The sequence below is a fragment of the Pristis pectinata genome, chromosome 2, assembly GCF_009764475.1.
Source record: "Pristis pectinata isolate sPriPec2 chromosome 2, sPriPec2.1.pri, whole genome shotgun sequence".
NCBI classification, from domain to species: domain Eukaryota; kingdom Metazoa; phylum Chordata; class Chondrichthyes; order Rhinopristiformes; family Pristidae; genus Pristis; species Pristis pectinata.
In genome coordinates this window covers 11199395-11213637 of record NC_067406.1, presented here as the reverse complement: position 1 = coordinate 11213637, position 14243 = coordinate 11199395, and the positions used below count along the sequence as shown (strand labels likewise).

At 43.5% G+C, this 14243-nt stretch overlaps 1 protein-coding gene across 2 annotated transcripts in view; it reads left to right on the top strand.

Moving 5' to 3' along the window:
• Positions 1-14243, top strand: part of slc4a11 (solute carrier family 4 member 11) — a 132589-nt gene that overhangs the window by 29273 nt on the left and 89073 nt on the right. Inside the window, exons 3-4 of one of the 2 annotated variants that reach the window (XM_052010517.1) lie at positions 6094-6240; positions 9261-9304. In XM_052010517.1, coding sequence (XP_051866477.1) covers positions 6094-6240; positions 9261-9304 — 191 coding nt within the window. The remainder of the gene's footprint in view (positions 1-6093; positions 6241-9260; positions 9305-14243) is intronic. The other variant, XM_052010518.1, reaches the window with a different exon arrangement.

Below are 14243 nucleotides of genomic sequence, written 5' to 3'. Positions count from 1 at the left end.
GTTTTGATGTACATGTGACTAACAAAGATTTCTTGTCTTAAAAACACTGCTGAGCAGGGCCACTGAAAATCGACCTAATTAAAGTGAGTGTTAAAGTTAGCTGACAGGGGGAGTGATGTTCCACGTTAATCAGAGCTGAGTGCTGGTTGTGCATCACTGATGATGCTTTAGGTGAAGGAATTGGGCAGTTTTTTGGGTCTTGGAGGGGGAGACCAAAACTACGGGACATAAACACCAGGTAATCACCAGTAAAACGAGGAAGAAATTTGGGACAAACTGCTTGAAGCCAAGAGTTGTAAAATCGTGAAACTTGTCGCCATACCAGTTGGGGCTATTAAGAAGCAATGCTGATAGTATCCTATGGGTAGAGATGGGAGGCAGCTCATTGGGTACAGGATGGAGTTGGGCTGAATGGCCTATGTCTGTGCATATCTCTAATGTTGAGTGGAGCAGTTAAAACTAGAGCCAGTATTATTCTTTCTGGTGAATCTCATTGCATTAATGTTTTTTTTAAATAAATGGGAGGTCATGCAACCTGTCAACCTTGCTGTGGTATAGTAATCCTAAATGTGAAACAGCTTCTATCCTGCTGTTATAAAACACTATTGAACAGTCCCCGAGTACAATAAGATGGACTCCTGACCTTGACTTTCTATTTTATTGTTGCCTTGCATCTTATTGTCTGCCTGCACTGCACTTTCTCTAACTGTAACACTTTATTCTGCATTCTGTTATTGATTTCCCTTGTACTATCGTAATGAAATTATCTGTATGGATGGCAAGCAAAAGTTTTTCACTCTACCTCAGTACATGTGATTTAAATTGGTAAACTGGTTTATTATTGTCACATTTCTTTTTCGGGGCCTTGTAGGATAATACCTGCAATGATATCATGTAGAACAGTGTCATTTTGGCAGAATCCAGGAAGGTTGGATTCTCGGGCAGTCTGGATGTCTCCATTGGTAGCAGGCCTATACAAAGTCTAGATATCTTGTTGGTGTGGTTTTAGTCTTCTCCCCAGAGTGACAGATTTCTTTGGATGTTGCCTTGCATGTACAGCCCAGTGGTTTTGCTTCGATATAGTTCAAACCCCTTAAAGGCTGTTGGTGGGTGATGACATGAGGAGAGGTATGGAGAATTTGGTGGTACTTGCTGGTAATATAGTAGTCATCATCCTGAATGTATGAAGGAACCTGACAATTAATACCATCAAGTTCAAGTGGACTTTCTCGCCAATTCTGGGTTTCTTTTTTTGTATTTGGTATGTGCAGTGAAATCTTGGGGTCCAAGCCCATAGCTCCTTGAAAGTGGCTGCACAAGTTGATAGGGTAGTAAAGAAGGCATATGGCATGCTTGATTTTATTAGTTGAGGTATTAAGTTCAAGAGTCAGGGAGTTGTGTTACAGCTTTATAAAGCTCTGGTTAGGCTGCACCTGGCTTCGATTGTAGTCATCCCATTATAGGATAGGTATGGAGGCTTTGGAGAGGGTGCAGAAGAGGTTTACCAGGATACTGCCTGGATTAGAGGACCTGTGCTATGAGGAGAGGTTGGACAAACATGGGTTGTTTTCTCTGGAATAGCAGAGACATTGGAGGTTTATAAGATTATGAAAGGTGCAGACAGCAGGTATCTTTTTCCCAGGATTAAAATGTCTAATACCAGAGGGCATTCATTTAAGGTGAGAACATAGGAGCAGGACTAGGCCATCTGGCCTGTCGAGCTTGCTCCACTATTCAGTAAGATCATGGCTGATCTGGCCATGGACTCAGCTCCACTTACCTGCCTTTTCCCCATAACCCTTAATTCCCCTACTATGCAAAAATCTATCTAACTTTGTTTTTAAATATATTTAATGAGGTAGCCTCCACTGCTTCCCTGGGCAGAGAATTCCACAGGTTCACTACTCACTGGGAAAAGCAGTTTCTCCTCATCTCTGTCCTAAATCTACTCCGTTGAATCTTGAGGCCATGTCCCCTAGTTCTAGTCTCACCTACCAGTGGAAACCACTTTCCTGCCTCTATCTTGTTTATTCTTTCATAACTTTGTTTCTATAAGATCCCCTCTTGTTCTTCCGAATTCCAGAAAGTATAGTCCCAGGAGTCTCAATCTCTCCTCATAGGCTAACCCCCTCATCTCCAGAATCAACCTGGTGAACCTCCTCCGCATTGCCTCCAAAGCCAGTATATCTTTCCTCTAGTATGGAGACCAGAACTGCACGCAGTACTCCAGGTGTGGCCTCACCAGTACCCTGTACAGTTACAGCATAACCTTCCTGCTCCTAAATTCAATCCCTCCAGCAATGAAGGCCAACATTCCATTTGCCGCCTTGACAACCTGTTGCACCTGCAAACCAACCTTTTGCAATTCATGCACAGGCAAACCTAGGCCTCTCTGCACGACAGCAAGCTGCAATCTTTCACCATTTAAATAATAATCTGATCTTCTATTTTTCCTTCCAAAATGAATGACCTCACATATACCAACATTGTACTCCATCTGCCAGACCCTTGCCCACTCACTTAACCTATCCATATCTTTCTGCAAACTCTCCACATCCTCTACACAATTTGCTTTCCCACTCAATTTAGTGTCATCAGCAAAATTGGATACACTACACTCAATCCGTACTTCCAAATTGATAATATATATATCATGAACAGTTGCAGGCCCAGCACCAACCCCTGCAGCACCCTGCTCACCACTGGTTGCCAACCAGAGAAACACCCGTTTATCTCAACTCTCTGCCTTCTATTGATTAACCAATCCTCTATCCATGCTAATACATCACCCCCAACTCCATGCACCCTTTATCTTATGGATAATTCTTTTATGCAGCACCTTATCAAAACTCCTTCTGTAAATCCAAGTATACAACATCCACCTGTTCCCTTCTATCGCCTCCAGTAAGTTTGTCAAACAGGACCTGCCCTTTCTGAATTGGTGCTGTGTCTGCCTGATGGAACCACCTGTCCAGATGTCTAGCAATTTCTTCTTTAATGGTAGCTTCAAGCATTTTCCTGACTACAGACGTTAAGCTAACTGGCCTATGGTTACCTGCCTTTTGCCTACATCTTTTTTTAAACATTGGACAGGTCCCAGTGGATTGGAAGACAGCGAATGTCACACCAGAGTCCAGAGAATTTTGGTAAATTATCACAAACGTCTCTACTATAACTTCAGCCATTTCTTTCCGTACCCTGGGATGCATCCCATCAGGACCAGAGGACTTGTCTACCATTAGACCCACGAGTTTGCTCATCACTACCTCTTTGGTGACAGTGATTGTATTGAGGTCCTCACCTCCCATCACATCCATAACATCACTCTTTGGCATGTTAGCCGTGTCCTCCACTGTGAAGATCAACACAAAATAGTCGTTCAAGGCCTCTGCCATTTCCACATTACCCAATATTAATTCCCCCTTCTCATCTTCAAAGGGACCTATGTTCACTTGAGCTGCACTTTTCTGTTTCATATAATTATAAAAACATTTTACTATCTGTTCTTACATTTTGTGCTAGTTTACTTTCATAATCTATCTTCCCTTTCCTTATTGCTTGCTTAGTGCTTCTTTGTTGCTTTCTAAAGTTTTCCCAATCTTCTAGTTTCCCACTTGTCTTGCCGACTTTGTATACATGAGCTTTTAGCTTGATGCCGCCTTTTATTTCCTTAGTTATCCAAGGCTGGCTCTCCCCACCCTTGTTGTCGTTACTTTTAACTGGAATATACTTTTAAGCACTGTAGAAAAATCTCTTTCACTGCTCCTCAACTGTCCCACCATATAGCCTTTGTTTCCAGTCTACGCTAGCCAACTCCTTCCTCATCCCATTGTAGTCTCCCTTGTTTAGGCCTAATACACTGGTTTTAGATTGAACTATTGTACCCTCCATTTGTATGAGAAATTCAGTCATACTATGATAACTCTTTCCAAGAGGATCCCTAACTACTAGATCATTAATTTTACCTGTCTCATTGCACAGGACCAGATCTAAGATAACATTTTCCCTTGTAGGTTCACTAACATGCTATTCAAGGAAACTATCACAGATGCATTCTATGAAGTCCTCCTCAAGACTGCCTCGACCAACTGACTCACTCAATCTATGTGGAAGTTAAAGTCCCCCATGACAACTGCTGTTCCATTCTTGCATGCATCAAATTTCTTGGTTTATTGCCTGTGCCACTGTAATGTTATTGTTCAGTGGCCTGTAGATAACTCCCACCAGTGATTTTTTTTTTCCCCTTTACTATTCCTAATCTCTACCCAGGTGGACTCTGCATTCTGCTCCTTAGATCTTGGTATCTCACTATTGCCCTGATCTCATTCTTAATTAAGAGCGCTACCACACCTCCCTTACCTTCCTGCCTATCCTTCAGTGTTACCTGATACCCTTGGATATTTAACTTCCACTCGTCTCCACCCTGCAACCACATTTCTTTAATGGCCACTAAATCATTTCCCTTTTGTACTGATTTGTGCCACGAGTTCACTGAACTTGTTTCAAATACTATGGGCATTTAAATAAAGTGCCCTAAGAGTGGGGCAAGTTCAAAGGATATGTGAGGAGTACGTTTTTTTTACACACAGTGATGGGTGCCTAGAATGTGCTGCCAGGGGTGGTAATGGAGGCAGATATGATAAAGGTGTTGAAGAGGCTCTTAGATGGGCACATGAATGTACAGAGAATGGAGGGTTATGGACCATGTGTCGGCGGAAGGTTTGGTTTAGTTAGCCATTTAATTACGAGTTTAATTAGTTTGGCACAACATCATGGGCCAAAGGACCTGTTCTATGTCTATGGGATCTCAGCATTGCCCTTCAAGACCCATTAATTATTGGGATGATCGATTTCATTTCCTGATGGATGTTAGTGAATCAAACTTTTTTTTTGCAACATTCCTGTAGTTTTTGTGGTAAGCTTTTAAAATTATTTAATGAGTTGAATTTTCATTGATGGGATTTGAACTTGGATCTCCAGATCAATGGTCCAGGCTTTTGGATGTTGATCTAGTAACTTTGCCACTGCTCATTTATCTTAAAGGTTCAGTCCCGCTTTGGCAAAACATGTCATGGTTCTTTATGTCAATTTATTGTCCAGATCTTTCCTGAGAGGTTTGACCCAACTGGAGTTCCCCATTTCCAGAAATGGGGCAGGTAGGAGATCACAATCCCTGATAGTCTAGATCAAGGGGAAGCAATATTGTTCGGTGACTGATGTTTATTATTAAATATTCACCTTTTTACATATAGCTATCTCTAGAAACTTAAACCACCCCCACCTACTGATTAAAACTACGAGGAGTTAATGATTTTATAAACACAGGTGCTTTCTCAGGAATGACTCGGGGTTGCCAACCTGGAGTTTCTTGGAATTAATCTTTACGATATTATTCTAACAGAATACTGGGTGTTTATACTTGAGCATTTATATTAGAATATACTTGAGCATTTATATTAGAATATAAAACATTACAGCACAGTACAGGCCCTTCGGCCCACAATGTTGTGCCGATATTTTATCCTGCTCTAAGATCTATTCTAACCCTTCCCTCTCACGTAGCCCTCCATTTTTCCATCATTCATGTGGCTAAGAGTCTCTTAAACGTCCCTAATGTATCTGCCTTCACCACCTCTGCTGGCAGTGCGTTCCACGCACCCACCACTCTATGTATTTTTATATTTAAAAAAAACTTGCCTCTGACATTTCCCCCCCCCCCCCCCCAACCATACCTTCCTCCAACCACCTTAAAATTTATGTCCCCTCATGTTAGCCATTGTCACCCTGGGAAAAAGTCTCTGACTGTCCACTCGATCTATGCCTCTTATCATCTTGTACACCTCTATCAAGTCACCTCTCATCCTCCTTCTCTCCAAAGAGAGAAGCCCTAGCTCACTCAACCTATCCTCATAAAATATGCTCTTTAATCCAGGCAGCATCCTGGTAAATCTCCTCTGCACCCTCACTAAAGCTTCCACATCCTTCCTATTAATGAGGCGACCAGAACTGAACACGATACTCCAACTGTGGTAAACAATTCTAACATTGAGGTTGACAGCTAACATTCTAAACAAACACTTATTTTTGCTGCAGACGATATGACCAGCTGTGAGGATGGCAGTGAGGGCCAAGAAACTGGTGCAGACAAAGCCTATGAAACTGTAAATGCATCATCCATCTCAGATGACAGCATTCAGTTCTATGTCAACGTGAACGTAGAGCTGGAGCCAAATGCAGATGGTGAGTGCAGGGCAGTTTTGCTGCCATCCGGTACAAGGTAACAGAACGTTTCTTCATACCAGTTGGTATTTGTTGCTAAACTGATGGTAATGCGATGGAAATTGTGTTGATTGAGAATGTAGAGGTTTCTGTAATACAAAAGGGTAAACATTTAGAGGCATGGTTGGGGGGGGGGGGCGTGTGGGAGAACTGGGCGTGAGACTAGGCGGAGAGGTCATTGAACATACGTAGAACAGGACAACACAAGGACAGGCCTTTTGTGCCAAACTAATTAAACTAGTAATTAAATGACTGACTTAACTATTCCCTCCTGCCTACACAATGTCACTATCCCTCCATTCTCTGCACATCCATGTGCCTATCTCAGAGCCCTTTTAAACATCTCTATTGTATTTGTCTCTACTACTGACCTGGCAATGCATTCCAGGCACCTGTATTCTTTTTATATAAAAAAAACCTTGCCTTGCACATCTCCTTTGAACTTGCCCCCTCTCACCGTAAAGGTGTGCACTCTAGCACCAGGTAGGCCTTTCAGAGTTGATGTGGGCTGAATGGCTGCCTCCTGATTTCAAAGTGGACTCTTGTCCCCTCTTTCATTCAAACCAATTACACTATAAGTTTTTTTTTCCTCCCCCTCCTTGCAGGACACAGACTTCTCCCTGACCTGACAATGGTTTGGGGTTTTGGCACAATGTCCTGACAACCTGTATTTTTAAAAATGAAATCCTATTAAGAGGTGAATGTTTCAATAGGCAAGTGTTAGGTTAGTGGTGGGTGCCAGCTGCTGATTGCTGGATCCATTGAGGTCCAGAGAAGTCTGAGGACCAAGTACGTCGTGGCCTACTTTATGGCAGGTGTGGTGGCTTCCTCTTGTTGGAGCTTCTTGATCCAGGTCTGTTGCTGTTATGGTGGCCCCTCAAATACAGTATGCGCTGTATAAAATGTATTTGCTGATGTATCCATAAATAGAACACTCTGGAGAACGGGGAATGTTCTACTGGGCCCTGAAGGTGGTCTGGAGTGCCCACCCACCTGGGCTACCTAGACATGGAGGGCCAACCCTGTACCCTGCACAGCCCATTCATTTGAACTCAGCAGTTGTAGAGTAACACAAAACAGAAACAGGCCTTTTGGCCCAATTCCTCCATGCTAGCCAAAGTGCCCATCTCAGCTAGTCCTGTTTGGCCCATATCCCTCTAAACCTTTCTTGCTGTCAAAGGCCTTTTGAAACTCTTAAATGTCTCTGATAATTAAAAATTTAAAAACAATTCAAACAGACTTAAATAATTAAACTGCTTTATAAGTACCATAAATTGATTAAAAACACAAGGAACTTTTTTTTAAATGGTTGGTGACTCCATTCAAATGAATGGGCTGTGCTGCAGACGCCAGGCCCCCCGGTGTAGAAGCTGAGGGTTGGATGTACATCAGTGCTTTGTCCCCGGATCCAGCAATGGAGCAGGAGATCAGTTGTGCTGGCATTTGGGTCTGTAGCGTGCTTCTGGCTGCTTTTGGGGAGAGATTTTTCTTTGGCAATATTGTCACAGTGGTGTGGAAGTCGAGATGAGCTGAGCTGGGAGTTCTCCCAGCCCATTCTTATTCATGTTTTGACCTGCTGAACAAACCTACCCACTCTGTTGTGAATACCATTGTTTAATTGAGTTACTAATTTGTTTATTAACTAGAAAAGGGGAATATGGGTGATCCTTGCTGGTTGTGGCGCCATGGAATCCCTCTGAGAGCACTCTCCAATGACAATAGGCCTCCGTTGAATGGGGATAATTCTGTACACAATAGAGCTGCACTTCCTGATATTGACTCTTTAAGAGCTTTTTTATGTCCACTAGCACAATGCTGGCCCACGGTCTACATCAGATAGCTTATTTTAGAACTTTGGTGTCAATGGGCCCTGGATTGCTAAACACTTCCCTTCTGGAAGAATGTCTCGTAGATCAACTGTTCGTGTGTTTGTCGAGTGATTGTTATCACAAGGGCCATGCTAATTCATGGCAAGGTATTTGAAAACTGCTGGCTTTTTTTAATATCACTTTGCTCTGGTTTGAAGGTGGTGGAGAATCCAACTTAAATGCATTGAAATGGGTCCAGCTTAAAAAGTTGTACAACGGATTCTTATTAGAAGCAGCATTTTGAAGAGGAGTGGGCGCAAGTGTTCTGACGAGTGTAGAACTGGGTGTGTATCTGTTGTAAGGCATTAGAAGGAGCAAGAGTAGGCCATGTTTCCTTGACCTCCTTCGTTGTTTAATATACTACCTTGGTCATAGTCACGCAGTATGGAAAGAGGCCCTTCAGACCACCTAGTCAGTATCGACCATCAAGCACTCATTTACACTAGTGCCATGTTGATCTCATTTTATTCTCTCTGCATCCCTAGCAACTCCCCTCCCAGATTCTACCACTTGATTTAGTGGCCAATTAACTTGCATGACTCTGCAATCCTGGGGTGGGGGGGGGGGGGGTGGTGGGGAGAGAGAAACCAGAATACATGGGAAAGGCTTATGTGATCACAAAGAGTGTGCAAACTCCACACAGCACCTGAGGTTGGGATTGAACCGGGGTCGCTGGAGGTGTGAGGCAGCAGCTCTAACTGCTATACAACTGCTCTTCTGAAAGCCCTGTGATTTGTCTCACTCCTTATAACTCTAACTTTTTCCATTTTGTTTTGTCTGTCCCATTTTTTCTTTCTTGCTGGTCCATTTAGATATCCAGTCAGCATGATCCCCTAAAGTAATGACTTTCCTCTATACAGACACTTGCTGCTTGGGATACTGGAAGGTACCTGTGGTTGTCTTTTTCTGGCAATTGGTTAACATCCAGACTTGGACTAACTGAAGATTGGAACTGGTCATGTTGTTCCTCTTCAGTAACAAGTATTTGGCTACAACAAAATGTTAATGTTCTGGCCATTTGGATGGAGTGGCATTCTGTTGACAATCTAGGTATTTTCCTTGTGGTTTATCATTTTCAACTCTTGAATAGTTTTTCCTCTTTTTTTTTTACAGAAAATGACAATGCTGGATGTGTCTTGCTACATACTTCTAGAAAAGTAAGTGACCTTCATCTCTTCCAGTTTATATGCTGGAAAAATCGTTATCTCAGCACCACCAGTATTGGTTTATTATTGTCACTTGTACCGAGGTACGGTGAAAATCTTGTCTTACAAATCGATCATACAGGTCAATTCATTACACAGTGCAGTTACATTGAGTTAGTACAGAGTGCATTGAGGTAGTACAGGTAAAAACAATAACAGTACAGAGTAAAGTATTAGAAAGCTTCCTTTTATAATGGTGTATTTAAAATATTGAAAAAAATTAAGAGGTTAAATACTATTTAAAGGGTAATATTGGAACAAGTGTTGATCAGAGAACCATAAAGTATTGGCTTGCACAGTTAGCAGAGCCACTGCTTCACAGTACCAGAGACTTGGGTTCAATCCTGACCTCTGGTGCTGTCTGTGTGGAGTTTGCATGTTCTCCCTGTGACTGTGTGGGTTTCCTCCTGGGTGCTTCAGTTTCCTCCCGCTTCCATAAGACGTGCAGGTTGGTAGGTTAACTGGCTACTCTAAATTGCCCCTAGTGTGTCAGTAGAATCTGGGGGAGTTGATCAGTAAGTGGGAAGAATAATACTTTTTTATAAAAAAAATAAAAATGGCATTAGTATAAATGGGAGGTTGATGGTTGGCATGGACTCAGCAGGCTGAAACTCCTGTTTGTCCTGTACCTCTCCATCGTTGGAAGCAGTGTTTTGGCCCATTGTCCATGTGCCAGCTCTTTGCAGGAACAGTTTCATTCATGAAGACACAAGAGACTGCAGATGCTGAAATCTGGAGCAACAAACAAGCTGCTGGAGGAACTCGGCAGGTCCCGCAGCATCTGTGGGAGGGAAGGGAGGAAGATAAGATTTCTTTATTAGTCACATGTACATCGAAACACTGAAATGCATTTTTTGCATAGTGTTCTGGGGGCAGCCCGCAAATGTTGCCACACTTCCAGTGCCAACATAGCATGCCCGCAACTTCCTAACCCGTACGTCTTTGGAATGTGGGAGGAAACCAGAGCACGAGGAGAATGTACAAACTCCATATAGACAGTGGCCGGAATTGAACCCGCTACACTACCGGGATTGTCTATTGGTCCTGATGTAGGATTTCGACCGAAACGTCGACAATTCCTTCCCTCCCACAGATGCTGCTCGACCTGCCAAGTTCCTCCAGCAGATTTTGTTACGGTTTCTCTCATCCTGTTCTTTCTCCATGGATCTGCAGTCTGTTTCCCTTTTTTCAAATGTGTATCCTGTTCTCTCCAGACTGAAATGGTGCCATCAGTAAAGTCAGACACAGCATTCCAAATCCTAGCATTCTGCATGGAAGCAATCTTGTCTTCCCTCTGGTCTCTTTGCCAGTTGTCCTTAAGCTGTGTCCTCCAGCTTCTAACCCTCTTCCCATTGGCTCAGTAGGTGTTTGTGGTTTGGGCAGGCGTATAAGGCTCTATTCGACTTGGGACCCAAATCCTGCACACCATGCTGGGATGAACATTAAAATCCATTGCTAGTGGCTTTGGGACAGGAAAAGATGACATCTTGTGTACAGCTGCTGGAGATGCAGTGTTGGCCTTTGATATAATGATTGCATTTTGCCTTCCCATCCACATGTGCTGAATTTGCTGGTGGACCCCAGGAGGCAGAGATGTAATAATATAAAACAATGGAACTGGGCTAAATTAGACAAACTTAAAGATTCTAAGGAACACAAAATCCATTAAATCAGACAGAACTTTTTAGACTAACAGGGCGAACATGCAAGTACATAGTGCCGGAGGTCGGGATCGAACCCTGGTTGCTGGAGCTGTGAGGCAGCAGCTTTATTATTTGCACCACCTTGTTGCACAATTGTTCCTTGACAAACTGAGAATGCTGGAAATACTCAGCATGATGAGCAGCATCTCTGGAGAGAAAATAAATGATTGTCTTTTATGCCAGTAGTCTGATGTTAGAACCAGGAAAAGTTAGAAATTTTACCTTCTCTAAATTAAGGAGATGGAGAAAGCAAAGGGAATATTTGTAATATTGCCAAAGGATGGTGAAAAGTCCCAAGTGCAAGTTTTTAAACCTGTAAATGTGAAGAGTAGTGTGAATGATTTACCTGTACGTCTCGGGCTGATCCCTTGAGTATGCAAAACTTGGTATCTACTCAGTGCTCCTAAAGAATGCAGAGACTTTTGCTTTGGCTGCACCTGAGAGCTCGCCTCCAGTTGCTTTATTTTTAAAAAAAAATAGCTGGAAGAAATCAAAGGTGCCTTGGCTTCATTTGGATCCACACACTCTATTTAGAAACTTGAGCTATTTAAATCAACTCCTCTGGCTTTTGCATGTACTCACTGCATTAATGGGCTTTTCTCTGCATCGTACTCCAGCTGTATCCTTCCCAGATGTTCGAATCTGGAGCAACAAACAATCTGCTGGAGGAAGTCAGTGGGTCGAGCAGCATCTGTGGGAGGGGAGGGGAAGGAAGTATATAAAATTATTAGAGGCATAGAAAGGGTAGACAACTGGTATCTTTTCCCCAGGGTGGAAATGTCAAATACGAGAGGGCAAGGGCTTGAGAGTGGGGGAAGTTAAGAGAATTGAGGCTGGTTTTCTTTCCCCCACAGAGTGGTAAGTGCCTGGAATGTACTGCCAGGGGAAGTGGCGGAAGCAGATGCAATACCAGTGTTTAAAAGGCGTTTGAACAGGCAGGGAATAGAGGGATGATAAGGATGTGCGGGCAGATAGGATTAGTTACATTGACGTCATGTTGGGCTTGGACGTGATGGGCCGCAGGGCCGCCTCCTCTGCTGTAATGTTCTATATTCTAAAGACTTGCAGCTTGGTAGGTTAACTGGCTACTTTAAATTGCCACGTGTGTGTGTGGGGAGGAGGTGGGGTGGGGAAAGAATGGTTGTTGATGGGTGTGTGAAATAAAAGGGAGATGGGGCTGATGGGAGACCGGGCATGGACTCTAGGTAAATGGCCTTTTGCGTCATTGGGAAATATGAGACATTTGCTTGCAGAGTCTCAGAGTGGATTGCATTATAGCCTCTTAGTATCTAGTGTTACTAGTGTTTTGGTATGTCAGTTACCAAGAGGAGTATGTGCTTGATAATGTTGGTGGGGAGGAAAATGTAAGAGGATTTTGGTCAAATGCAAGAGGAAAGAATACAGTAAATGGCAGTGCCCTCAGGACCATTGATATACAGCAGGATCTTTGGGTGTTGGTCTGTAGCTCCCCGAAGGTCACAACACAAGTGGATAGCGCAGTAAAGAACGTGTACTGTATGTTTGCCTTCACCGGTCAGGGGGCCTTGAGTATAAAAGTTGGTAGGCTGTGTTGCAGCTGTATAAAACATTGGTTAGGCCACAATCGGAGTTTTGTGTACTGTTCTGGTTGCTGCACTACAGGAAGAACTCCTGACCCAAGGTGCAAATCCTGACCACCTGCTCATTACTCTTGAAGTGGATGCCTGGGGGTCAGCCAGTGGAGGATCAGAAACTTCCCAGGTTTTCCAAGCTGGGCATTTACCTTCTAAACAAAAATCATTGGATTTATCTATCGAGAGCTGACGTAGACACTAGCTTGTAGCTGGAGCAGGTCACACCCAAGGTGTGATGATTCTGCTGGAAGTTTTTGCAGGCCTTTGGAGGGCAGGCAGAGGGATGGTGATTTCTCTGATTGGAGTGTCTATAACCGAGAGTCACTGTCTCAAAGTAAGGTGTTGACTATTTAGAACCAAGACCAGAAGAATGTGAAACTTTGGAATTCTCTGCCACACAGGGCTGTAGAGGCTTGGTTATAGAGTTGTACACCACTGAACTGGGCCCAACTTGTTCATGTCAACTAAGTTGTCTACCTGAGCTCTAGTCCCATTTGCCAGCATTTGGCCCATATCCCCCTGAACCTTTTCCTATCCATGTACCTGTCCAAATGTCTCAATGTTTTATTTGTACCTGCCTCTACAACTTCCTTTGGCAGCTTGTTCCATATACTCATCACCCTGTGTGAAGAAGTTGCCCCTTGGGTCCCCTTTGTATTTCTCCCTTCTTGCCTTCTAGTTTTAAACCTACCCTGAGGGGAAAAAAGGCTGTGGCCACTCACCTTATCTGTGCCCCTTGTTGTTTTTATGTACCTCAATAAAGTCATCTCTCTGCCTCCTATGCTCCAGGGGAGAAAAGTCCTAGCCTATCCAGCTTCTATATAACTTAAGCCCTCCAGACCTGATAATGACCTTGAGTGTCTTCTGCATGCTTTCTGGCTTAATGACATCCTTCCTATAGCTGGGCAACCAGAACTGCACACAATACTCCCAAGAGTGATCTCACTAACATTTAGCACAGTTGCAACATGATCTACTGACTCTTGTACTCAGTTGCGAGTACATTCGAGGCAGCAATCTATAGATTGGTGCACGTTAATGGAATCGAGGGATATGGGGTTAATGCAGGATATTCATGCTGAGTTTAAAGATCAACCGTGATCTGAGGAGACCTGGTGGAAGTTTATAAAAATTATGAGAGGTGTAGATAGAGAAGATAGATGGAACCTAATACTAGAGGGCATGCATTTGGGGGGGGGGGGGCACGGGGGGAGGGATGTGAGTTTATTTGCACAGTGATGGGGGCCTGGAATGGGCTGCCGGGGGTGGTGGTGGAGGCAGATACGATAGATGTGTTTAATGGGTTCTTGGATAGGCACACTGGTATGCATTGAGCAGAGGGATATAGACCATGTGCAGTCAGAAGGGATTAGGTGTCATTAGCTTAATTAGTTTGGCACAACAATATGGGCCAAAGGGCCTGTTCTATGTTCTAATTACTTGGTAGAGCCTTGATGGGGGGGGTGGTGAATGGCCTGTCCCAGTTTCTTGGGGAGGTAGTTTTGGTGTAGTTGGTAAGTCCCTGTCTGAGAAGGGCTTTGACAACAGGGGATTGAGCACTTCTACTTTAATGAC